This window comes from Caretta caretta, chromosome 3 (genome assembly GCF_965140235.1).
Source record: "Caretta caretta isolate rCarCar2 chromosome 3, rCarCar1.hap1, whole genome shotgun sequence".
Lineage (NCBI taxonomy): Eukaryota > Metazoa > Chordata > Testudines > Cheloniidae > Caretta > Caretta caretta.
In genome coordinates this window covers 126,744,239-126,767,616 of record NC_134208.1, presented here as the reverse complement: position 1 = coordinate 126,767,616, position 23,378 = coordinate 126,744,239, and the positions used below count along the sequence as shown (strand labels likewise).

At 38.5% G+C, this 23,378-nt stretch overlaps 1 protein-coding gene across 13 annotated transcripts in view; it reads left to right on the top strand.

Moving 5' to 3' along the window:
• LOC125633970 (uncharacterized) overlaps positions 1–19,590 on the top strand; it is a 127,456-nt gene extending 107,866 nt beyond the window's left edge. For 6 of the 13 annotated variants that reach the window (XM_048844033.2, XM_048844043.2, XM_048844040.2 and 3 more), the window contains 5 exons: positions 6,232–6,297; positions 9,101–9,207; positions 11,487–11,547; positions 15,401–15,606; positions 16,314–16,545. In XM_048844033.2, coding sequence (XP_048699990.1) covers positions 6,232–6,297; positions 9,101–9,207; positions 11,487–11,547; positions 15,401–15,606; positions 16,314–16,545 — 672 coding nt within the window. Of the gene's footprint in view, positions 1–6,231; positions 6,298–9,100; positions 9,208–11,486; positions 11,548–15,400; positions 15,607–16,313; positions 16,620–18,862 lie in introns of those variants that run through there. The other 7 variants (XM_048844046.2, XM_048844036.2, XR_007355741.2 and 4 more) reach the window with 6 other exon arrangements.
• The last annotated feature ends 3,788 nt before the right edge of the window (positions 19,591–23,378 follow it).

Genomic DNA, 23,378 nt, shown 5'->3' with positions numbered 1-23,378 from the left:
TTTGGGGACGCCCCAGTGTTGGAAAGATGTCTCTATTACCAGTTGTATGTGTGCTACATTTTGGAACTTGAAAATTATTTATTTATTTTTAGATTTATAAAGCACATCAGTCCTAAGTGAGATCAGAATCAGGACCTGTGTCTTTATTAGTGCCCTGTGCAGTGCCAAGTAGGCTGTTCTCATTTCATACAATTTTGGGAGCTATATCAATAAAAAAAAGTTACTTTTTAGATCTATAAATAGACAGATCCGTGCCTGGATAACATTACAGTCTAAGGTTTCAGACTAGCAGCCGTGTTAGTCTGTATTCGCAAAAAGAAAAGGAGGACTTGTAGCACCTTAGAGACTAACAAATTTGTTTGAGCATAAGCTTTCATGAGCTACAGCTCACTTCATCGGATACATTCAGACCAGCTGTAGCTCATGAAAGCTTTTGCTCAAATAAATTTGTTAGTCTCTAAGTGCCACAAGTACTCCTTTTCTTTTTGCAATTACAGTCTAAGCGGACAACATACAGACAACTGTGTAGGAGAGAAGTGGTGCTCCGTGTCTACTTATCCCAATAGCCCCTATTAAACTTCCAATGAGTCCTCACACTTTGCCTACAGTTATTTACTAAATTATTTTGTATTTATTAATATGAGCTACTAGGGCACCTAAACTGGACTGAAAGGTTTCAAAAGTGCTGTGTATCCAAAGCTCCCATTTATTTAGGCACCTAAATATAGCCTTTGGGGTAGAATTTTCAAAAACACTCAAATGACGTGAGCTTACATCCCATTGGCTTTCTATGGCACCGAGGCTCCTTCGTCACTTGGGCATGTCTACTCTGCAGTCTGAGGAGTCACTGCAGCACAGGTAGGCATACCTAAGTAGCACAGGAGATGCAGCGGCATGGGCTTCAACACAAGCTGGTGACCAGCATGCCGGGGACTCTGGATACATACATGTGTTGCGAGCCTGTGTTGAAGTCCATGCTGTTGCCTCTATGTTTCTATTTTTAGCTGTGCTAGCTCAGGCATGTTTACCTGAGCTGCAATCACAGCTCGGATAGGTGTGTAGACATACCCTGAGGCCCTTCTGAGATTTTTGCCTGTAGCAGACTAATTTTAGGCACCCATTTCTGAAAATCTTGACTTAAATGTATTTAAATTATTTCGCTGTAAATCTGCAGATCTATTAGACGCTATTCAGGAAAGCACTTAAGCATATGCTTAAAGTTAGGTGAATTCCTGAATGAGAGTCTTACTTATTAGCTGTATCTTAAAGCAGCAAATGAACATTTTTAAAGTTGGGATTCTCTACCTACATTAACAAATTATAAATGTGTGTTAGGACTCCAACTAAAGCTTGTGACATAAGCTAGCACCAGTTGATTTTGATGGTGTCTTCCTTCTTCTGTTAAACAACCAGCCTCAATTGTGTGGACATATCGTTGAATAAGATCATTGAATCATCTAATGGGAGGTTAAATGGAAAGTAAAAGTCTTCATAGTGGTGTGATGGAATTCCTGTGTCTAATTAAAGCCTCAAAGCATTTTTTTAAAAGCTGTATAAAAGGTGAATCATTTCTGTAAACAGCCCCTAAAGCAAAAAACCCAACACCTTTGCTGTGGGAGAAGTAATATGGCCCAGAACACCTTCGCAAACAAAGAGTCACTCTTCTGCAAGCTGCTCTCTTTCTTCAGCAACTCAGCATGGGGTGCCAGAAAAATCATTAACAGGCTCATCCTGCACTTCTCCCTTTTCCACACCTGCATATCACGATCCCTGCTGTAACTTTATGGACCGTGAGGAGGCAGGTTTGACGCCATGAAACACAGGCTTAGCTAACAGCTGCAGGATGGGCAGAAAGCCAGACAGTAAAATGTAAAGAGGAGGAAGGAGAGGGATCACCTTTGAAGTTTACAAAAAAAGCATGACTTTGACCACTTCCTTTTCAAATTAGCTGTCTCAGGTACATTGAGATATTGGCCACCAGCTTGAATGTAAAAAGAAAAACAAAAAAAGGGTGGATGGGGAATTGCTTGGAACTAGTCAATGTACTGTAGTTAAAATGTGAAGTCTGGTGTGTGTGTGTGTGTGTTTCTTTTTAAAGCTTTTTAAATTTTTTTAAGTTTCAGTATTAAAGGAAACCATGTATTCCATTTGGGGAATCTCTGAGCTAAAAATAGTGTATGCCTGTCGAGTGTGAAAAGCTACATTAATGCAGCGTTAAAGCTGAAATTTGAATCACATGCAAGCCAGGAAATTCATAGTTACGGTTCCCACAGCAACAATAACTCAGCCCCCTTGTGCATATGCAGAATTCTGGATTACTTTATGGTGTTAACTTACAGCAAATTCTGATGTTCGTTACACAAGTGAATTTCCCGGGTAGCCCCAGTGGTTATGACAGATTGGCACTAGCGTACCTGAGAGCATACTTTGATGATGCCATGGAAAAATTACAGTTGCTGTAGCAACTACATTTTGAATGTATTTGAATCGGAGCCTTTGGAGTGTGTGTGGTTTTGTTTTGTCTAGTTTTTATTTAATTGTGATTAAGAGAGGGATAAAGAGAAAATTTTAAAACCTGTGTTCGACTGGTTGTATATTTAGAAGCTAGAGTCTAATTTTGATTACAACACTGTAAATTGGAATAACGACATTGACGTTAATGGTCTGTCGTAAAATCTGATCCTTTATGTGTAGGAGGGTTTCAAATGTTTCAAATGTGAGTTCTCCGATTGAGGAGATTCTCAAACATATTGAGTGTGTTTATTTTAACTGTATTTAAGTCTATCAAACATTGATTTGAAATGATCCATGTGCTTATTTGAATATGTACTTTGTTAAAATAATCATCCATTTATTTTCAGGGTAGGGAACTCGAAATATCTGCTTATTCATTCTGTATATGCAACAAGGGTGCCACATCATGGCACATCTAAAAAGATAAGGAACATGCACAATATATTTTCAGATGACTTTGTTTTGATAAATCTGGCAAAGGCATTCATCTTCATGGTGTATTCCAAACTGGAGGATTTACGTTACAGAAACTGATTTGAGTTGTGAGAACTGCCCAAGAAAGCATCTATTGCCCTATCTAGTGATTTTTTAAAAAATAAATAAATACAGAAAATATCATGCTCTAATATTTCAGAAATACCAGTATAAACTGGAGCAGAATTTGGCTCAGTGGGTTCCTGTATGAAAGATAAGTGCAGGAGACAAACTTTTAAAAAAGGTGAAAGGACAGCTTGAAAGGAAAAGAAAATATATATATATATAGCTCAACAATAATTTACCTAATTAGTATATAAAGCATCATTTTTAATTTCACATGTGATGTTCAGAAACAGAAAAAAGGAGTATTTTAACTCATATTTATAATCTCCAGTTAAACTTCATTTATTTATCAAATGAAGGACATTATCTATATTGTCTATTACACTAATTCATATACATATTTTTCTTTGTCTGTCAGCCATTCAATGGTTTACTAACTCGGACTCCTCCAAGGGAGTACCGTAAGTCCATTTGATGCTTCTTTCTTTTGTATTTTTCCCCTGCTTTGGACCTCTGATTTAACTGAAAGGTGTACAAAACACACATGTGGCCAAACAGCTCCCTGAGAAAAGATAAAGGAGTGTTGATTTTTTTTTCCTTAAAGGTCAAGTATAAATTCATAATACTTTATCATCATAGTCCTATCAGGAACCAATTTTTACCAGATACTTGGTGGGGAAAAACTCCCCCAACATTCCTAGATTCATGATCTTCAGGATCTGTGGATAAGACTATGGATCCTGATAGGACTATGATAAAATAATATGAAATTGTGTGTAGTGCTAAAACCTTTCATTTAGGGCTACCTCTCTCTCTCTTTCTGGAAACCTGGCATAACTGATGAGGAAGCTGACAGAATATCGGTGGGTTGACAGCTTGGCACAAATACTTCTGGGAGCACCTCAAATGAAAAACATTGGCAATGCCTGCAAATGTTGTGGATAGGGGGAGGCCCTGAACAAATAACATTAACTTTAAAATTCCTGGGCTGCTTGTGTTGTTAGAACAATGTATTACATTTCTTAGATCAGGTAGTGAGAAATATAAGGTAACATATTTTACTAAGAAACTATATTTTTCTCTGTCATAATGGTTTTAGGTGCATTACAAATAAAATAACATGATGTCTTAGCCTGATGACATGTCAAGACGTAAGGGCCTGATTGCAGTCTCACAGCACTGTAAGTCAGGAGTAACTGTTGAAGTCTGCAGAGCTACAGTAATGTAAGACGAGAATCAGGCCCCAAGACTCTAGAAAAGATTCAGCGTAAGGGGGGAAAACAGGTTAAAAAGAAAAAGCAACAAGATCTATTTTCTGGTTTCAGAGTAACAGCCGTGTTAGTCTGTATTTGCAAAAAGAAAAGGAGTACTTGTGGCACCTTAGAGACTAACCAATTTATTTGAGCATAAGCTTTCGTGAGCTACAGCATCCGATGATCTATTTTCTGTAATCTCATTCCCTAATAAGTGGCAGTATCCCTAGTAAATAAAATAGATGTTGAGAGGGAAATACTTCTCTTGAGGCTGGTTTCTAGAGTCCGTATGTATTTTGGATCAAGGTGATTTATGAGGTCACCAGAATACAGGATTTCCACAGTGTATTGTTTTCTATTGCAATATGGATTGGAGATTTAATGACTGCTATGTTGCCCTTTCAGTTTTCTCCACCAGCTGGCTACCTTTGCTTTGTATTGAAGTAAAGGAGTATGTGGGTCTGTCTGTCTCTCTCTCTCTGCCACTGTTGTAATAGCTGCAGTGGACGTTGCTGATGAAGTTGCAATTCATTGTTCTGATGTCAGGAAGAGAGCAGTGATGTTTGAATCTGGGATATGCCTTTGTGTAATGTGAGCTAGAATACATTGATTATTCTCTGGTGTATTTATGTCTGCAGCCCTAGCAGCGTGGGATCTCTGGATCTCAAGATCTCATAAGCTAAGCACGGTTGTATTTGCATAGGAGACTTCCAGAGAATGTCCAGGCATCCTAGGAAATTATGTTGATGACATAGGTGGCATTTTGCCTTTGCATCATTACTGAACCATGTCCTAGCTGGCTGGTAGGGGCTGCTGTCTTGTTTAGGAATGCGGCCCTTTCAAAGAGCCATAACACAGAGGGTTTTTTCCCTTTATTAATATTTCTTAATGGATTTGCTTTTTAAATTGGCAACTGAATAGTAAGACATTAATATTTCTGCATTGCTTTGGAAACAAAGTGCTAAATTATAGTAGTACCATGTTTGTCAGTGGATAAAAATAAATGTACTTTATCAGGAAATCTAATAAACACACTAATAAATGTAGCTTCTAATACTTAGGAGATATATGCGTGTTATTTTTCTCCTTTTACAGGAGGGGAAATTGAAGCTTAGAGAGGTCAAGGGACTTGCCCAGGGCCAGACACTGAATCAGTGGCAGAGCCAGGAATAGAATCCCACTTTCCTTCCATCAAGTCATATGGTTTAACCACTGTCAAGGTTACAGATTCTGTTCGACTGAAAAATTAATACCAATGCTTTTGGTTTTTTTTCCTTATGTTAATAATGTCCTATCTGCAGCCAGTGAGCCAAATTCTTCTGTTACTTACACCCATTCACCTTATTTATGTGCTTGGGGCTGCATGGCTATTCACGAAGGCACAAGTTGGCCTAATTATTTCATTCTATATAATTTCAATTAAAATGTGACTGGTTAGGGGCTTCTGTACATGAGGTCAGATTCTGATCTGTTTCACCAGTGAAGTCAATGGAGTTACTCTGCCTATGTACATGGGCGGAATCAGGATATTTGCCCTGAAGCTGGATATTTCAAATCCCCAGCCTGTCTCTTAACTGCTTTGCTCAGATATGTTGGATCACACCACTTGAGCAAGCTAACAGTTGTTTTCAGGAATGCAGTTGCAGCAGTAGACCATGCTTATTTAAAATCTTAGCTCTCTGTTTTCTTTAGCTGAATGAGACCTGAACAAGGCAGCTGAGTTAGATATTCTATCCAACTTTTGGATCACATGACTGTGGCTTTTCTGCTGCTACTTTAAATTACTGTCAGCTTCTGAACTTCTCGAGGCAGAGGCTTGAGGTCTTGTTGGTGTAAGATGAGTGAAGCTATGGGCCATATTTGGTGAGCTCCACTTTGGTTATCTCTTTCATGCTAAATCTGAGAGTTGAATTATTTCCCACAGCTGCTGCTTTCTTGGCTTTCTGAATTGCAGAAAAGACCTGAAGAGCAATCCAGAACTCAGGAGGTGGTGAGTTTCCTTCAACAAATCTTCACAACATCTCTGCATCACCCACCCTCCCCACCAGAAAAAAGAAAGAAAGAAAGAAAAAAGTTTATTTGAGCCCTTGTAATTATTCTGTCTGGGAGAGGAGCCAAGGTGTCGAAGTATCAAAGTGAAATTCAGAAGAGTCAAGAGCAAGCAGAGACTTGAAGGGGAAGAAAGGGAAGTAGAAAAAACACTTGTCTTTATCATGGTAATAGTAATGAAGCTGAGCAGAAAAAGCCCAGACAATGGGCTAGGTTACTGTACTATAAACTGCTTCCTGCCACTGAAATTCACAAGTCACCTTTACTTGGCTGATTAGAGAACTACAAAGCCAGGCGAGCTGGTTTTGACTTTCTGTCAGAAGCTCGCCAATACTTAACATTTCTGATATTCAGGGCTGCCCTGTAGACACAGTTTTTTTGCTCCTGAAAAATGAAATGTGGACTCAAAACAAAGGAGCTGCTCTGTGGGTTTATTGATTACAAATTATGAATGATAACATTTTGGGCCTGACACTGCAAGGTGTTGAGCACCCTTAACATTCTGATTGACTCTGATGGGAGTTGAGGCTGTTCATACTAGTCCTTCGGTGTCAGTTAAATGTGGGGTGTATCCCAAAGATTTATCTTGCTGCCCCTCTCCAAAGTCTGTAGGCTGGCTGGCCCTGTGCATAGTGGGGTGCCAAAGGTGGATGGGATTCTGTCACACTTGGGAGGGGGTCAGTGAAAAATTATTTCACAAGCCAGGCTCCTCCCCCACTACCCTACCCCCAAAATGACAAGGCCAACTCTGTACCTTCTTCTAAGCTTTCTTTTAAATCCAGTGCCTCTGTCCATGCAGTTCACTTCAGGGATCCAGCCCTTCAGGGACACAATCAGGCTTTCTAATCAATTAGCTTAATCCTGCTGTAAACTTGCCTATTTGCCATTCATGTCAATGAAACCTTGGTTACAGTGATTCTCTCACCACAAAAGCTTTTTCAAAACAAAACAAAACACCTATCTGTCCATCTGTATCTGTCTACATGGCTTTAAAGGCAAAACTATAAGACAAGGAAAGGAAATGTCCGCAACAAAGAAACACCCTTTTCATAACCAGACCAGTTAAAATAACTTAGTCAGCAAAATGTGGAAGGATTTTTGGGTGACTTTTTTTACCGTAATAATTTTCCTTCAGGGTGGAGAAATTACTATTTTTTTAATTATTTCAGTAGATGAGTATTGATGTATTTGCTCTCTATTGTATAACTTTTATGCACATGAGTAGTCTCACTGAAATCAATGTAAAGTTACACACATTTCAGTCTTTGCAGTATATGGACCTTTATAAATGGTTATTTAAATTGCACCATAAATGTACATAATGCTTCATAGCATATACATATATATATGAATAATAAAAGGCTCTGACCCTGCAATGAGCTCCACATAGGCAGATTATTGAAGCACAGGCATCTGTCCATGCAGAGGTCATTAGAGGATTGAGAACATAGTATATTAAGTCAATTTTTCTTAAATAAAATTTAAAACACATACACTAGCCATTTGGTATTTACAACTTATCCCTGTATATAAGTTGTGTATAACTTCATTAGCTGTTTTGAGCATGTATTCGAAATGACTTTTTGTCTGGTCTTTTACATACAAGGGCTATGCAATGATGGGGGTACAGTACAAGTAACGAGAACAGTTTTTTTTAAATGTACTTGAGCAGTCCATTGAGCATATAGACTGGGACAAGTTCTGCTCTTCATTTCACTCATATAAGCCTATTGATTTTTATTGGGGTTGCAGAGAGGGTCGAATGTGGAAGGCACTGTATAGCAGGCCATTTACTTCAGTCATTGATTAAAAACTGATCCTGCTTCTAGGGTCTGATGGAAAGCCCATTGAAGAGAGTAGAAAGACCCCAATTCACTTAATGGGCTTTGGACTGGGCCCTTAAGTAGCTCAAAACTCCAGAAACCAAACCATTTGTATTAAAAATAAAACAACTTTTCTATTTTGTTTTATTTATGGAAGTGTTATTGGCTAACTCAATCCCTGGGTGTTGAGAATTGTTCAGGTTACAAAGAAGGCCAAACTTATGAATAAATTAGAAGAAGATTGAGCCAAAGGAGATCCATGTAATGATAAAATATGATTACAGCTAAAAATTATTATTCAGGTGTAGTTATTAATGTAGGAAGCATTTGTATGCTATGCAAACTGGGAGAAGTGTACTAGTGGGTGGACTTGTGGGTAACCAGACCAGCCACAAAGTGATAGGAATGAACTTTATCAAAATAAGAGGAAGGCACTACCTCTTAGGATAAGCTGTTTCAGTGCACCAGACAGCTAGAACTTTAGGGAAAGCTAAATGCAGCTGGAAGTGTGCTGCAGGTGACTGTGAATATTAAAAGTATCAGTGTTTTTAAAATGTATGTTATATGAAAACTTACGTTTCCTTTGATGAAAATTAAACTAAATTAAAAATTTACTGGGCTCATGCTGATCTGACATACGAGGTGTAAATTGACTTCTGTATTGTTACTATGGGTTTATGTCACTGTAATAAATTAGACTGTTTCAGTATTGGTAGTAGGACCTATTGAGTGCAAAGCTCAAAACTTTTTCAAATGAATCAAGTGCATAGATATTTCAGGAGGTAAGAGTTAGTACAGAAACCTAAAAGTAATCATCGTCTTTCATTCTTCCTGAATATAAAAGTTGCTTTGAATTTTCAACCTTCTGCTCAATAAACTCGTACTTTGTATAAGTTGTTACATGCTATTTTTTATTTGCAGCGCAAACCTTTCAAAAGGACTGGGAAGCATTTCCACCATGAACGACATCTGATTTACTTGCATCATATGTATCATCTCGCCCTTCTTAATATGACGTCTTCCAAGAGGTCAGTTAATGTTATGAACAAACTGTATGAAGATGTTTGTGTAAGTTAAGTCGGGACATTTTCATGTGCTGTATTTTTCTGTTTTTAACACACAGCTGTGTTAGCTGATATAGTTCATAAGTCACTTAATGGTCTACACGTGAGGTTGGAATACCAAGTCTCCTTGGAGTCCTTGGTACAAATCCTAGGAGGGCTGGCTGAGCCCTTCATCTTTCCAAGGCAGATAAACTAAAGATGGGATTCCAAGGGGGACTTAAGTGCCCAACTGCCATTTCAGCCGCCATGCAGCTTTTGTCTCTGGTGTCGACTCTCATTTGTAACCTCACTGGTGGAAAAACACAGGCACAGCACATAGTCTTAGTAGTCATTCTGGGTATGTTTACGCTGCTGTTAGACACTGGTGGCTGGCCCATGTCCACTGATTCAGGCTTGCGGGGTTTGAGCTAAGGGTCTGTTTAATTGCAGTGTAGACATTTGGGCCTGAGCTCTAGGACCATCCCACCTTGCAGGGTCCTAAAACCCAGCCTGACCCCAAATGTCTACACAGTCATTAAACTGTCCCTTAGTCCGAGCCCCTCGAGAGCAGCTGCAGGTTTTTAATTGCAGAGGAGACATACCCTCTGAGACCTGACAGACTTGTACCACAGTATGACTTTTTAGGGCACTGTATTTAATGGCCTCTTTCTAGTCACAGGCTTATAGCAGCATTGCAAAATATGAAGTCTTGGCCCGCTAAGCCAGACTTTTATTAGACGAAAGGAGAGGGATAGGAAAGAAAAGAAGTAAGGTGGGGGAAGGAAAAGGACACACGAGGGATGGGTGGGATGGGAGAATAAAGTCTCCCATCCCAGGTGGTATTCGGGATTCAGACGTAGCCAGTACAACTGGAGATGCCATCTGGGTCCCTCTTTCTTGGCCTGGTCTGGTCAGGACATCTCAGGATCAGGATGAAGAAGGTCCAGGCTACCAGGACATGGCAAGGGTGAAAATGATGGAGCTTGTTTCTTCCCTTTTTTTTCAGCCAGCCAGCATTCCAGTAGCCTCTGCTAATTTTCAGCCCACCATCTCTTTTTTAGGACCCCCAAAAAGTAGCAGTGGGCAGAATAGTCCATTCCTTCATTGTTTTGTTCACTCACTAGGCGTACTTTCCAACGCACCAATTTTGGTTCATTAATTTCTGGTCTTACACTTACCAGGCATAATTATAATACAGGCCTTGAGTTTTATATCAGTAGTCCTTTGTGTTTGGACTATTTCAGTCTCTTGCTTTTGCACATTTTCCTATCAACATTTGTTGCTATAGGTTCTTGTGACCGCTAATAAACTTTCTTACAGTATTTACAGTTAAGAACACGTTTACTGTAATTGTGCAGGCCCCCAGTTATTACAACACTACTCCCTGGATTTAACATCACGTGTCAATGACCAGTTTGGGAGAGCAATGCTACAGTTCATATTTATCTAAGAACTCCTCATCCACCCTCCATCTGGTGGGACACTACTTGCTAATCTCCCGTAAGTGGGAATGCACAGAGGGCCTCAAACAAGAAAGAAAAGTGAACTGTCATTCTTCAAGAGTCATCTCTGTGCAGTCACACTACCCATCTGCCTTCTCCTCTGCCCCAGAGCTCTATATAACATGAGGACTCAGTCGGTAGTTAGGGAGAAGGAACTGAGGTAGTTGCAGTCCTTCATTCAAAGTAGGGCAATGATGTCATCCTCTCACAAGATCTTTCATGTGTCCTCCCAGCAGACACAAGTTTTCAAGGTGCTTCCGTATCTCAATGTCAGATGCCATATCTGTAAGTGGGAATGGACAGAGGTGACTCTCAAAGAACACTATTTAAGAGTTATCATTTGAGCTGGGCAAATTTTTTTTTAGAGAATGGTAAATATGCCCAAAAATGTAGTTTCGGAGCGACCAAATCTATCCTCTAATTCAGGTCATATTCAGTAAGGAGTTAGAGCTGAATAAAAAAAGAGGGAAATTTTTTTAATAACGTCAAAATGTTTCATTTCACAATGATGTTTCATTTCAAGTTAAATCTGTCTGAAACTATTTTTTCCAGTTTTTCATTTTGGTGAGAAAAAACAATTCAGTTTTGATTTGAAATTAACCAAAGCGGGATTTTTCCCCCCCTTAGCATGGCCACCAGTTTGAAAAATTAAATATTTGCTCAGCTCTAGTTATGATAACATCTGCTGTGTATTTAAAGAGTGATGATCCTCACTGCTTTCTTCTAAATTTGCTTTTCTCTGTTTGGTGCTACCTGGAACAGGCTGCTGGAGAAAAATGGCCAGTTTGCAGTTGCTGAAAAAGAGCACAGTGTCCGTGATCTGGTTAGTAGTCAAATGGTCATTGCTATCATCTATACCTTCTGCATAGATTACTACTACTGTTAATGCTGTTTTTCTTAAGTGTTTTAATGAATAGTTCACCAACGCAAAGTAATAACTAAAGCGCTTTTCTTGACTGTCACTACAAATGCTACATGCCTAGAATATGATTTTATTTTAAAGCTTTACAGTATGCTTCAAAGTCCAGACTGCGTATCAGACAGATCAGTGGTAGGTATGTGGATTTGTGCACTGGCCTTTCACCTTACAAAACCACCACACAATTTGTTACAATTGATAGTCTCTGTAGAGGCCCAGGATTGAAATATTAGGGTTCAGGCCAGAGGGTCATTAGTAGAACTATGTGCGGAAGTTTTCACAATTCCTATATGTATTATGCCTGAATCAGTCCGCACTATTAGCTTCCTACTTACCTAACAGCTAAAATAAACTTCAAACTAAATAAACTAAACCCAGGTGAAATCTTGACTCCATTAAAGTCAAAGGCAAAATTCCCATCAACTTTAGTGGGGGCACAGTTTTTCTCCTCCCTCATTTTCAATCTCCTTTGCAGTATTACATGTTAGCTAAAAGCAGGGGAATGGAGTAAGGCATTATTAGGGGACTTGGTTATACCTAGGCTTGGCAGAATTTGATTTTTGTTTATAATTTTGACAAATAATATCAATATTTATTTGAAAGCTTTTTTTTTTTAAGATCATTATTGTTTTTAAGGTTTCACAGTTGCAGGAAATTACACAGGGGCCAGACAATGAGAGTGGTCAGACAGTGGTTATTTAATGACAATAGACATTGAGATTCAAAAAGTTAAAGCTTTTATAACCAGTAAAACACAAATTGTCAACATCACATGTCAAAATACACAGAGTAAATATTCTTAAAGCAAACGTATAAGTTCTCAAGCAGAATTTTTCTTACTTTGCCCATTTTGATTATTATTGATGGAAATATTTTTTCTTGTGTTTGGGACTGTGGATGATAAAATTGATGATTACTGACGTTTACTGATAAAAATTTTATCCTTCCAAGTCTAGTTATACAACTTTAAAAAGGTATAGTGCGAACATGACCTGTGTCCCCACCACGTAAGTCCCCACCACACAAGAGAATGTGAGCAGTGATGTAGAATAATATAAATGTATTGTAAAATAAAGATTGTGCGACTTCCCCTAGGCATATATTCTGTTAGAAGCATACTTTCCACACAGAACAGATTAAAAAACATGTTGTTGTATACAATTGTGTGTAAGAGATGGTTTTCACTAAAACATTTTCTGAGTCTTTTGGACATTACTTGCATAGATTACTACTACTGTTAACAGCATTAAGTGTTTCAGAAGAGAAGTAGGACCAATCTTTCTAGACCTGGATGTTTTAGAATTAGGTTCCTAAATCCATATTTAAGCCTTGATACTGCAAATATGCATCAGTGTTTGCAGGATCAGGGTCTTAAATCACTAAATAAGTAACCCGTTTTTCAGTAGAGATGTGGGTGCTGAGCACTTGTGAAAATCAAGTCACTTGTTTAATTGCCTAAATATGGGTTTTAGGTTCTAACTCTAAACACTGCAATCTTAAAATGTTGGGCTCGAGTATGCCACCTTTTTTGTGCATGAAAGTTCTCTTTACATCTCCTTTGTACACTTGCCAGTTTTTATTAAGATCTTGAGTCATCAGTGAAGCCCACTTACAATGAAATTGGTTTTTTGTTTTTGATTTTTTTTAATAGAAAACCTTTACTCTTAGCAGAGGCTCAGTGTAATGGGAATTGCAGTTTGCACATTGCATGGCACAGAAACTGTTAGGAACTTTCATTCTACTTCACTATAAATGGAGTTTGTCTGTATCTTACTTCACCATAAGCAGTTTCCTCTGTCTGTCTGAAATTACAACTGGTCAAAAAGTTATTTGCTAATAAATAATTTAGCAATTAATGGGGAAAATGTATAGAATAAATCATATACAAATTATTATTCCATTATCTATAGAGCTGGTCAAATAATGACAAAATGTATAAGTGAATAATCTATTTTAATACATATGTTAGAATTCATTGGATGACTCGATCAGGACATTCAGGTGGCTGAGGACAGACATTGGGATGGATTTTAAACAGCAGGCCAAAACTTTACTAAACCTAGCACCCCTCCCCAGTGTTACTGCCCTGTTTCCCTGTTCCAGGCCTAGAAGAGGATCCAATGTGGGGTTTACAGTGCTCCTATCATGTGGCCCATACCACAGGCAAGACTCTGCACTGCCTACCCCTAGGATTCAGATTGCTCTGCTGAATCCTCTCACTCTCCTCCTTGTGAAGAGGATAGACGTATCAAAGAAGGACCTGGCTCTGTGCAGACTTCAGGTCTCCCTTTTCCCCATAGGCCTGAGGTCCATCAGTGAAATTCCAGGTTTCTTATTTCTGGGTGCTGGCCCTTTCAGCCTTTTATCTGCACTGGACACCAGCTACAAGTTGCAATGGACTAAGTAGTCATACAATTCCTAATGTTAAGTCCTATTCCTATTTAACCTAACTGTGTCTCCGTGAGGCTATGAGGAAGACGAAAAAAACTCAATCACCTACAATTTGGCCCTGATAAGAAAAATTCCTTCCTGACCCAGGTGATTGGTCAGATCCACAACATCCTAAAAACACAGGTCCTATACAACTGTGGAGAGGGAGGGTGAGTTCAGCTAAAATGGGGAACCAGGCTCAAGAAATGTTGGACACAGGTTTAAATTAGAGATTGTGGGGAGCAAGAAGATAATTGGCTCCTGTCTCCTTCTAGCTGGCCAGTGGGCAACGGAGCAACCAGAGGGGTCTATATTCTAAAGATGTCTGGTTCCACAAGGAGCTAATCAAAACTCTCCGACCCAGGAAACTGGTTTGGTGGTCTTATTGTTATGAATAATTCTAACAGTTCTTATTGTAACATTGTAGTTATGTGTTATGGCTAAAATAATGCAAAAACTCTTCAAGGCAGAGAAACATTCCCCCTCCCCCCCTCCGGGTCCAATCCTGGTTCCACTGAAGTCAAAAGTAAAATTCCCATTGACTCAATGGAATCGGCAGTAGGCCCTATGTTTATAAAATGCCATAAAAAGGTGGCACTAGATTCATTTTCTAATAATAAAAGCTATAGAAATATATGAAAGCTGAAGGGAGACTTTGAGGGAATAAGCCAATCTAATTCTGGTAAAAATCATCTCTTGCATTCCCATTTGATGTATGACAGATTATTAGCATAAATAAGAAACGTTATTTCAAATTAAAAGGAAATAATTTCTCTTCTGTTCCAAATGACTGGAGATGCCTGTTTATTGAAAAATACCAAAAAGCATCACAGTCCACGAAGGGTGTATCTTACACTGGATAATGGTCTTTATTACTACACTGGTTTCAGGTATTTATGATGCTGGATTGAAAAGGAAATTTCATTAACTTTTCTTTCAAAGTGTCTCCTGCATGGTTCACTGAGCTATATCATGGTCTGGATTTTATAGGCACTTCAACTGGATATCAGGTCTGAGTATGACCCTACTGGCATGATTCCAGCTGAAGTAGTGGTCACAGAACAGCAGGGAGAGCGTCTCCTTTAGAGTCTAAAACTGCTATCTGTCTGAAGAGGATCATCTAGTTCTAGTAACTAACAAATATGAATCACAATATGAATATGAGGTTGAATTGAACATATTATGTTGCCAGGTGCCTTGTTTCCAATATCATTTGGGGTTTTTTTTTGTTTTTTGTTTTTTTTTTACAAGAACAATTTGCAGTATTCTGCTTTGAAAATGCAGGGCTGCTTTGTGTAACCTCCTCTTGTGCTTCTGTTATCCCAAGATGGAATACTTGTTTCCAGGTCATCATAAACAACCTGGAAACAGCTCCACTGAAAGAGGAATAGAGGGAAGCACATTTCCCATTTTGCTAGATAGGAAACCGCATGAGCAATGTCACAGGGGCTTCTCCAAAACACACCTAGTTTTTAAAGAAATGAAAAACAATTCAAAGGAGAAACAACATGAAAATAAAGGAGCTGTTGAAATGTGAGTATGCTACATGCTTTGCCTATGCTCTTTAATTTAGACTGGAAATAGAAATTTGTTATATGATATATAATAAGGGTTCCATCCCCTTATTCCTTTTGTAAATTTTACTTGAAACATTGCAGTTCTTAAGAGTGATCACACATTAAAATACATGTAGGTGTGAGCTTTCAAATACCCTCGCTGGTGAATATTCAGAGCATCACACCCTGGTGCTTGCTTCTGAAGTTAAGATTAAACCTGCTGTGCAAACTCAGGATACATTTTAAAATGTCCATAATTTTGTTATTTTGAAACTAGATCTCTTCAAGCAAAGCACATACTCCTCATCCAGGACTATGTGCCATGCATACCAAGTTGGAAATTTTAAAATCAAGCTGATATCGAGTTTATCTGACTGTAGGAATGCTTGTTAATATATTTCTTACCAGTCAACTGTTCTCATGTGCAAATAAAATCCATGTTATCTATTCTGGAGTTAAAATGCACCCAAAAGTTAAGAGAGTATGAGAAAAAGATTGGATATTCTGTATCCAAAAGAAGAAAATGAAAAGCAAAAATCATAAGTTTAGAACAGAAAATCTATCTCAACCATAGTTATGAGGTTGCTACCATAGCACTGTAATACAGATAAATACACTGAGAAATTATTTAGATTGGTTATTTCTACTAAGCTTTTCTAAAGATGTTTTGGATGTGTCTTACAGTTTGGAGGATCAGAAATACAACAACAATGCCTTTGCCCCACAAGAAATGATCACTGTGCCTCTCTCTTACCATGGAAGATGTGGTTCTGAAAAAGCCAGATGTGGCATGTATTTTTATTTACTCTTTTGTCCCCCATCAGGTCAGTGCTGTATAGCCTGGAGGAGCTGTCATACACTTTTACCCCATAGATTAAAAGTTCCTTGTAATACTCTGAGAACAGAGCTATTATAGCATCAAATTCTACCTTCCAATGCACACAGAGGGCTCCCCTTGAGATCAGTGGAAGCTGTAAACACAGAACAAAGGTCAGAAATTTGGCCAAGTGACCAACAAATACATGCAGAAACTCAGACATTGGCGGGGTGGGGGGAGATCCTTCTTTTCACTTAAACTGCTCTATAGGAGCATCATTCATCCACTGCTTTATCCCTTTGAAATGGTGGGAAGTCAGGCAGAGGGGAGGACTGAATTTGCAGTTACTTATGCTAACAAGCCCAGCATACCCTGCCACAACAAAGACACAGTCTGGGTTTGGCAAATGTCTTAGGGTTCACCACCAAGAAAGCTTCTCCACCTTTAAGAGGTTCATCAGAGCAAGACCCTTGCTTCCAATCCTTTTGCTGGCCAGTAGCCTTCAGGGTGAGTGGGACTATATTGGGGCAATGAGGGGTGGGTTTATCAGAGCATCACAAGGAAGTTATAGGGGTGAGCAAGGCATGGCAGGACATATGGAGCATGAGGCAGGGAGTGGGCCTGCTGGGGAAGAGGGAGAAAAGATATTAGGGAACATGGGGAGATTACAGCTAGAAGGCAGCAGGGGAGTACTACTACCCTCTCCACTGGATGGACCGATTGCAGATTGCTGGAGAATTAAACCACTTTGAGCCAGAGAAGAGCTATAGATGTTCTCCTGGTGGAAAGCCTAAGGTTATTGGTTACAGCTGGCCAAGGCACCAGGCTGCAGCACCCACGTACTGGTGCCCCATGTTGGGCTGTCTATCAAGGGAAGAGGACAGAAAAGTGCTAGTGCTCACCCACCTTATACTTCTGTATTTCCGCCTTCCCTTATTGTGGCTATTTATCTCCCCAACATTCATGTTTCCCCATGTCTTCTCCACACTTCCGTTTCTTCCTTTCTGTCCCACCGTACAAAACACTTTTTTCATACTTCTCTAGCTCTGTAACAGTGTGTGGAGGATGACATATAGTCAGTGTGTCCAGTAGTTTTCTTTGGCAAAACCATTTGGCTGTGACAAATTACTGCAATAACTTTAATATTTCCCATTCCTGTACACCTATATCAGCTTAAAGAGGAGTTGATGTGTGAAATGAAAAACCTGAATTTTTTTGTTAATTTTAGAGAACCACAGAAATACGAGGAAAACAGTGAAAGAGTTTGAAGAGGGAATATTTTAATAAGTTCCATCTAAAAGTTATTAAATCTTGTCCCAAAAAAATAAATAGAAAACTAAATTCTCCTGTGAAAAACTATCATAGCAAATTTGGAGACTAAAACCAATATTTACTGGGAAAGAGGGATTTTTCATCTTGTTTTATGTGCAAATCTCAAAGCAATCCCCTACTACTCTAGTCCCATTGTGCCCAGTTTTTACAAAGGGAATCGCTCCTCCCCTGCAACTGCCTTCAGTAGGAGTTGTATGAGTAAAGACTGCAGGACCCTGACCTTAAATGTTACCAACATCTCTGCCAAACATTAGAATGAGAGGATGGGCTTCTACAGCCATCTTCTACTTTAAAGTAAAGCCTACAGCTTTAGCTTTGACAATCTCCCATTTTAAAAAATCCCTTTGCTCATATATAGGCCACTAGTATAGTTTTATTTGGGGGCATCAGAAGTGGAGCAAAAATTCAGAATTTTTGTCCTTTGAGAAATTCCAATACTTTACCATTTTTATCCCAAACTGGGACAAAAAAATTGAAATATCAGTTCTTTTGCAAAATGGAAATTCCAAAAAAAATCAGTTTGGAAATAGCAAAAGAGTTTCTCATTTTTTATCAAAATGAAACGTTTCAACATTCCCAAATCAAAAATGTTTCATTTTGGTTAGCTGAACTGAACCTCCAAAAAAAATTCATTTAGAGTCAGTTCAACAATGATTTCCATTTCCTTAGTGTGTTGCATGGCTTTATGGGAGTTGTCTGATCTCCCCATTCTCCGTTATAGCCCAGGCCACCTGGCCAGACTAGATCACCAATGATGCAATTGAAGTGATGTGAGACTCAAGGCACACCACACAACTTGGGCAGAGGGGTGACCACGTTGTATGCTGGGAGATGTACTCTGGGAAGGAAGCTCAGCCTATGGGGCGGGGGTGGGAATGGGAACCCAAACTACTACTCCCATGAAGCAAGGTGGCACAATAGAGAAATAGAAATTTTATAACAAAGTATTACGACATGCTATCACAAGCTGTTTCAACCAAAAATGTTGAATATGCAGCCTAATACATATGTAGGTTAATGCCTCAATACAGTTATAAATGTATACATCTCTGATCTTAATTTTTTTTTTTTTTTTTAATTTTAGGAAGCTAAGTCAACAGTTACCTACTGGACTAATTATGTGGACAAAGAATCCATTTTCTAAAGTAGAAAAGGATGACTAAAATACAGAAACTCACAACAGCAATGGAATTGCAGGTTTATGTAGATCTTTACGCTGTAACCCACACACATTGTGATGTACCTAGATTATGAAATCACTGTACTAAATGTAATTGAACTTCCTACAGGCCAAAATCTTGATCTCATTGAAGACAAAGTGAATGTTGTCATTCACTTTAATTACAGCAGGATTTGGCTCTAAAGCAGTGCTACTATGGAGTGGTTCAAAACAGATGATAAATGTGTCTTGTGAAAATAGATAATTTACTGTACAATTTGGCTGGGTTCCTAATCTTTAACTGATCTACAGTATTAATTGTTGGAACATACCCCAGTGAACCAGTTGATGCTTTTGTTGTTGCAGTTTATCCTGACGTGATAAAATCAACAATAATTTCTCATTGAGTTCTTGCAAGCTGAGTGATGAACTCAAAGGAGGAAGATTTTTTAAAAAGTAGAGAAGTCTAGTTTAAGAAACAATGACTTAGATGCAAGACAAGCTTTCACTTAATCAAAGAAGGCAGACAGGCTACTTATGGGCATTTGGTCAGAAATACACTTAACTCATAATTCTTTAATCTAAAATCTACATGTAAATCTATAGTGTAAGCTTCTAAACATTCACTATAAAATTAAATGTGCTCAGTTTCAGATGTTTGTTTTTTAATGGATGCAACAAGCTTATTGCGTGTCATGCTGTGGGAGACGTTGCACTTCACACACAAGTGGGCTCATCAGCCATTCTGCAAATCAAACACATCACTGGCTGTTGTGGCAGAGGAGGACACTTAGCACTGTGAGGGGAGAGACCAACTCAGCAGAAGAGAGCAGACTTGAAAAAACACCAAAAGACGGTGAAATAATGGTTCTCTACTGAAAGAATGCAAACAACTCATAGGTGTCATAAATCAGATTACTTGGAAGCAAAATAATTTGAGACTATCAGTTGATGAGTAGGTCCCCTCAGGCACTGCTTCCTTGACTGACAGTTCTGCTGCTTCCAATCCCTGCAGTAAAGACCTACCCACCTGTGAAGGTTATCAGAGAACAGGAGGGAAACATCCATAGAAAATCATCCATCATGAGTGAGATATTAAAGGCAATGTTTTAAATTGATCAAAGTTTTACATACTTGAACCATCTTTATATGTTTTATCTGATTCTTTAGGAAATGTAATATCAGTGAAATTGACAGGCTATCATCTTTGGTTTTCTGACCCATTTTACAGCTGTGATGCTTAGAACAAGTTTAGCTAATATCTCCATCCCTCGACCAAACTGGCCAACTTTCATGCAATTTATGCATGGATGAATACAAATTACTGATCATGGCTTTAAAATGTTGGAAGAATGGGGCTGGTGCTGCATGTTATTGTATATAGATACAATCACCACTGCACACCTGATAAGTAAATATTCCTTCATAGTGCATTACCTTTAGTATTAATATCCTGTGGACAGAAGACAACATGCTGAAGTCAACTGCTAGGGTCAGTAATCTCCATAGCTATGAAGCATTCCCACTGCTTGTAAAATTCCTCCATTGCAAGTTTCAATTTGAAGAAGTGAGTACCTTGACAGCCAGAGTATTTTAATAAAACAGGTCATTTATGTAAACAAAAATGTAAGCAGTAGACCTCAAGACAGGAATTAGAAAATGAAGAATGTAATAAGACACTTCAGAAATAACAAAAATGAGGTTGCAGTGAGTCCACTACTTTAAGGTGTGTTCGTTGTTAAGCCACTTCAAGTCCAATATTAAAAAACATCTATCTTCTTTACAGTTGATGGGATGTTTTCAGCTCCAAGTTGTTGTCTATGGCTGATGACCAAGCCTGTAGTTGCAAATATGTTCAATCCAGTTGAATCAATGACAAACAATTCCGTGAGGGTTTAGCAAGATTCCACTTCAAGATAATTAATTTGATTTCCAACTTGTGCTTTTTTAAAAAGCATTCAAAATATAGCATAAGGAGTATGAAACAAGTTACTTTAAATCTCCTCTCTGTCCAGTGAAGAAAATCTGCCAGCCTTTATTCATGTCTAAAAGAGAGAAGTTTTTTTTAAATGGAAACAAAGTATATATATTTTCTTAGCCCTATATTTCAAATCACTACAACTGAAGAGTCAGCATTTAGAACACTTTTAATACACCTACAATACATGCAAGTTTTCAAAACAGATTAGTAAAGAAACTAGTTCTTAAGAGCAGTCACAGTGCTAAAATGTAAAACAAAGATTAGACTTTTTTTAAAAAAACAATGCTCTATGGCTACGCTTAGCTACTAATAAGTGAACCATTAATTGTTAGGCCCAAGAGTTATACCACAAGGATTATTCATGTGTTGCCCTGTTTTGATATATCAGTCTGCATTAAGATAGGGGAGTGGTTCCCAAACTTTAACAACCTGTGAACCACTTTCACTAAAATGTCAAGTCTTGCGAACCCCCTCCTAAAAATGAGTATTTCCAGGGATTTTCTCCTTTACCCAAGTATAAATTAGAAAAGCAGTGATCTTGGAAATATAAAATTTGTTTTTATGACATGCTTATTGCATACTATTTATTGTTTATCATTACAGTATTTTTATTACATTATGAAAACGGCAACACTCTTCCAAAATCTCACTTTTGTAGCTTTTATCGCTTTGAATAAGCCTGTTATAAGACAAGGCTCCTATGTTTCATCAAGGAGTATCAGATGTGAAACAGCATGAAGGGATGTAAGAAGCCAACTCAGAGTTCCTCCTACACAAGCATTCAGGTCTTCAGCAGTCCAGGCAAATGACGCACTATACAACAAAGCTTAAACTTGTTCTTCATAATAATTTTAAAAACAGTACTAGCTGTCTATTTAATTTTAAAAACAGCAAAAAATATTCACCTCTTTTCATTTCTTATAAGGAGTCTTGAAGTTTAAATCTCCTCAGTGTGATAGATGTGCTTGCTTTGATCTGCTTAGCTCTTGGAAGTTCAGGGGTGCCGGGCTGCCCAGGGTCCCTAGGGACAGCTCTGTCCACCATTAGGGATTCCCCCCCGCCCTCCCCAAGAACCCCCTGTAACATTTCACGAACCCCAGTTTGGGAACCACTGACACAGGGCATTGGAGTGCAGATTATGCAGAAATGCTTAATACTTTGCTGCAGTATAGTGCAAGCAACCTAGTAGAAAGAATTAATATTAGATGACTATAAGAGTATCAGTAAGGATTACTATTACTTTTGTAATTGTATACACTTCTCTTAAAAAGGGGGGTTTAAGTTGTCACCTACACTTGAAACTTCTTTTCCATTTTCCACAACAGAATCAGGTTCCCATAGGAGAGTTTTTATTCAAGTCCACATAATTACATATTAAAATATAACGTAGACTTTGGCACTTAAATAATATTAATCCTTCTGCACTAAACCTCTAGTGTCACCCAAGAACTAAAGTAATAGATCAACAACCTGTAAATGACATTGCAAGCTGAATTTCCCACAAAACTAGAACTTCTAATTTTTGGGTCAATTTACTTTTTTTGAGAGCATTTAGAGTCCTAGCATTTGCAGAGAGACAGAAAAACAGCAATAGTTGAGTGCAGCTAAAAGTATGCATAATTAAATTCATATGGTAAGGTTATAATTTTTATTGAACAAAGGTCCTTAACTGTAGCACTAATATCTTAGATTATTAAAAATGAAAATTTTCAAATTAATTTTTATTCTTGTCCAAGATGAATTAAGTGCAAAAAGTTAGTCCGTTTTGTGATATGCAGCCAAGAGCCATATCTTTTCTGCATATACAAAGAAAATATTACATTAACTATAAGTCCAGTTGCATTCTCCCCCTTGAGGGAGTGTTAATTAACTGAATAATAGTTCACTTTAGCCTTAAAGTTATGCTTGTACTTGCTCTCTTCCATTCACTCCTGCCTTCTATTCTTCCTTCTTTGTTCTCTCTTCCACTGAGTCTTTTGCATCAGAGTTTTCCTCTCCATCTATTTACATCCAGTCCTAAAACTCATCTTCTCTATTCCCCCCTCTATCTCCCTTATTTATTCTCTAGTTCTTTTCACAATTTCTAAAACACCCCCCATTTCCCTCTCCCATGCTCTTCTATTGCCCATTCTCACTGACCCTATTCCATTCCTCCTAGCCAATAGTTTTGGTTCTTCGTTCCCATAGCACTACTTAGCTGTGCAGTCAGGAGCCAAGCACACCTTTGCTTTCTGCTGACTCCATGGAGCCAGGAGCAGTGGAATTCCCATTGGCAGTGGACAGTGAAAGGAATGAATTGCCAAATGCTGCCGGAAAGCACTATTGTGGAACACAGCAACATTGCCAGAAGGAGATACATGGACGACAAGAAACACTCCAGGGTCACAAAGCTCAAACCACAAGGAAAGCACTGGCACAATGCTGCAGTGTTTAGGATGTATGCATGCATTTAAACATTCA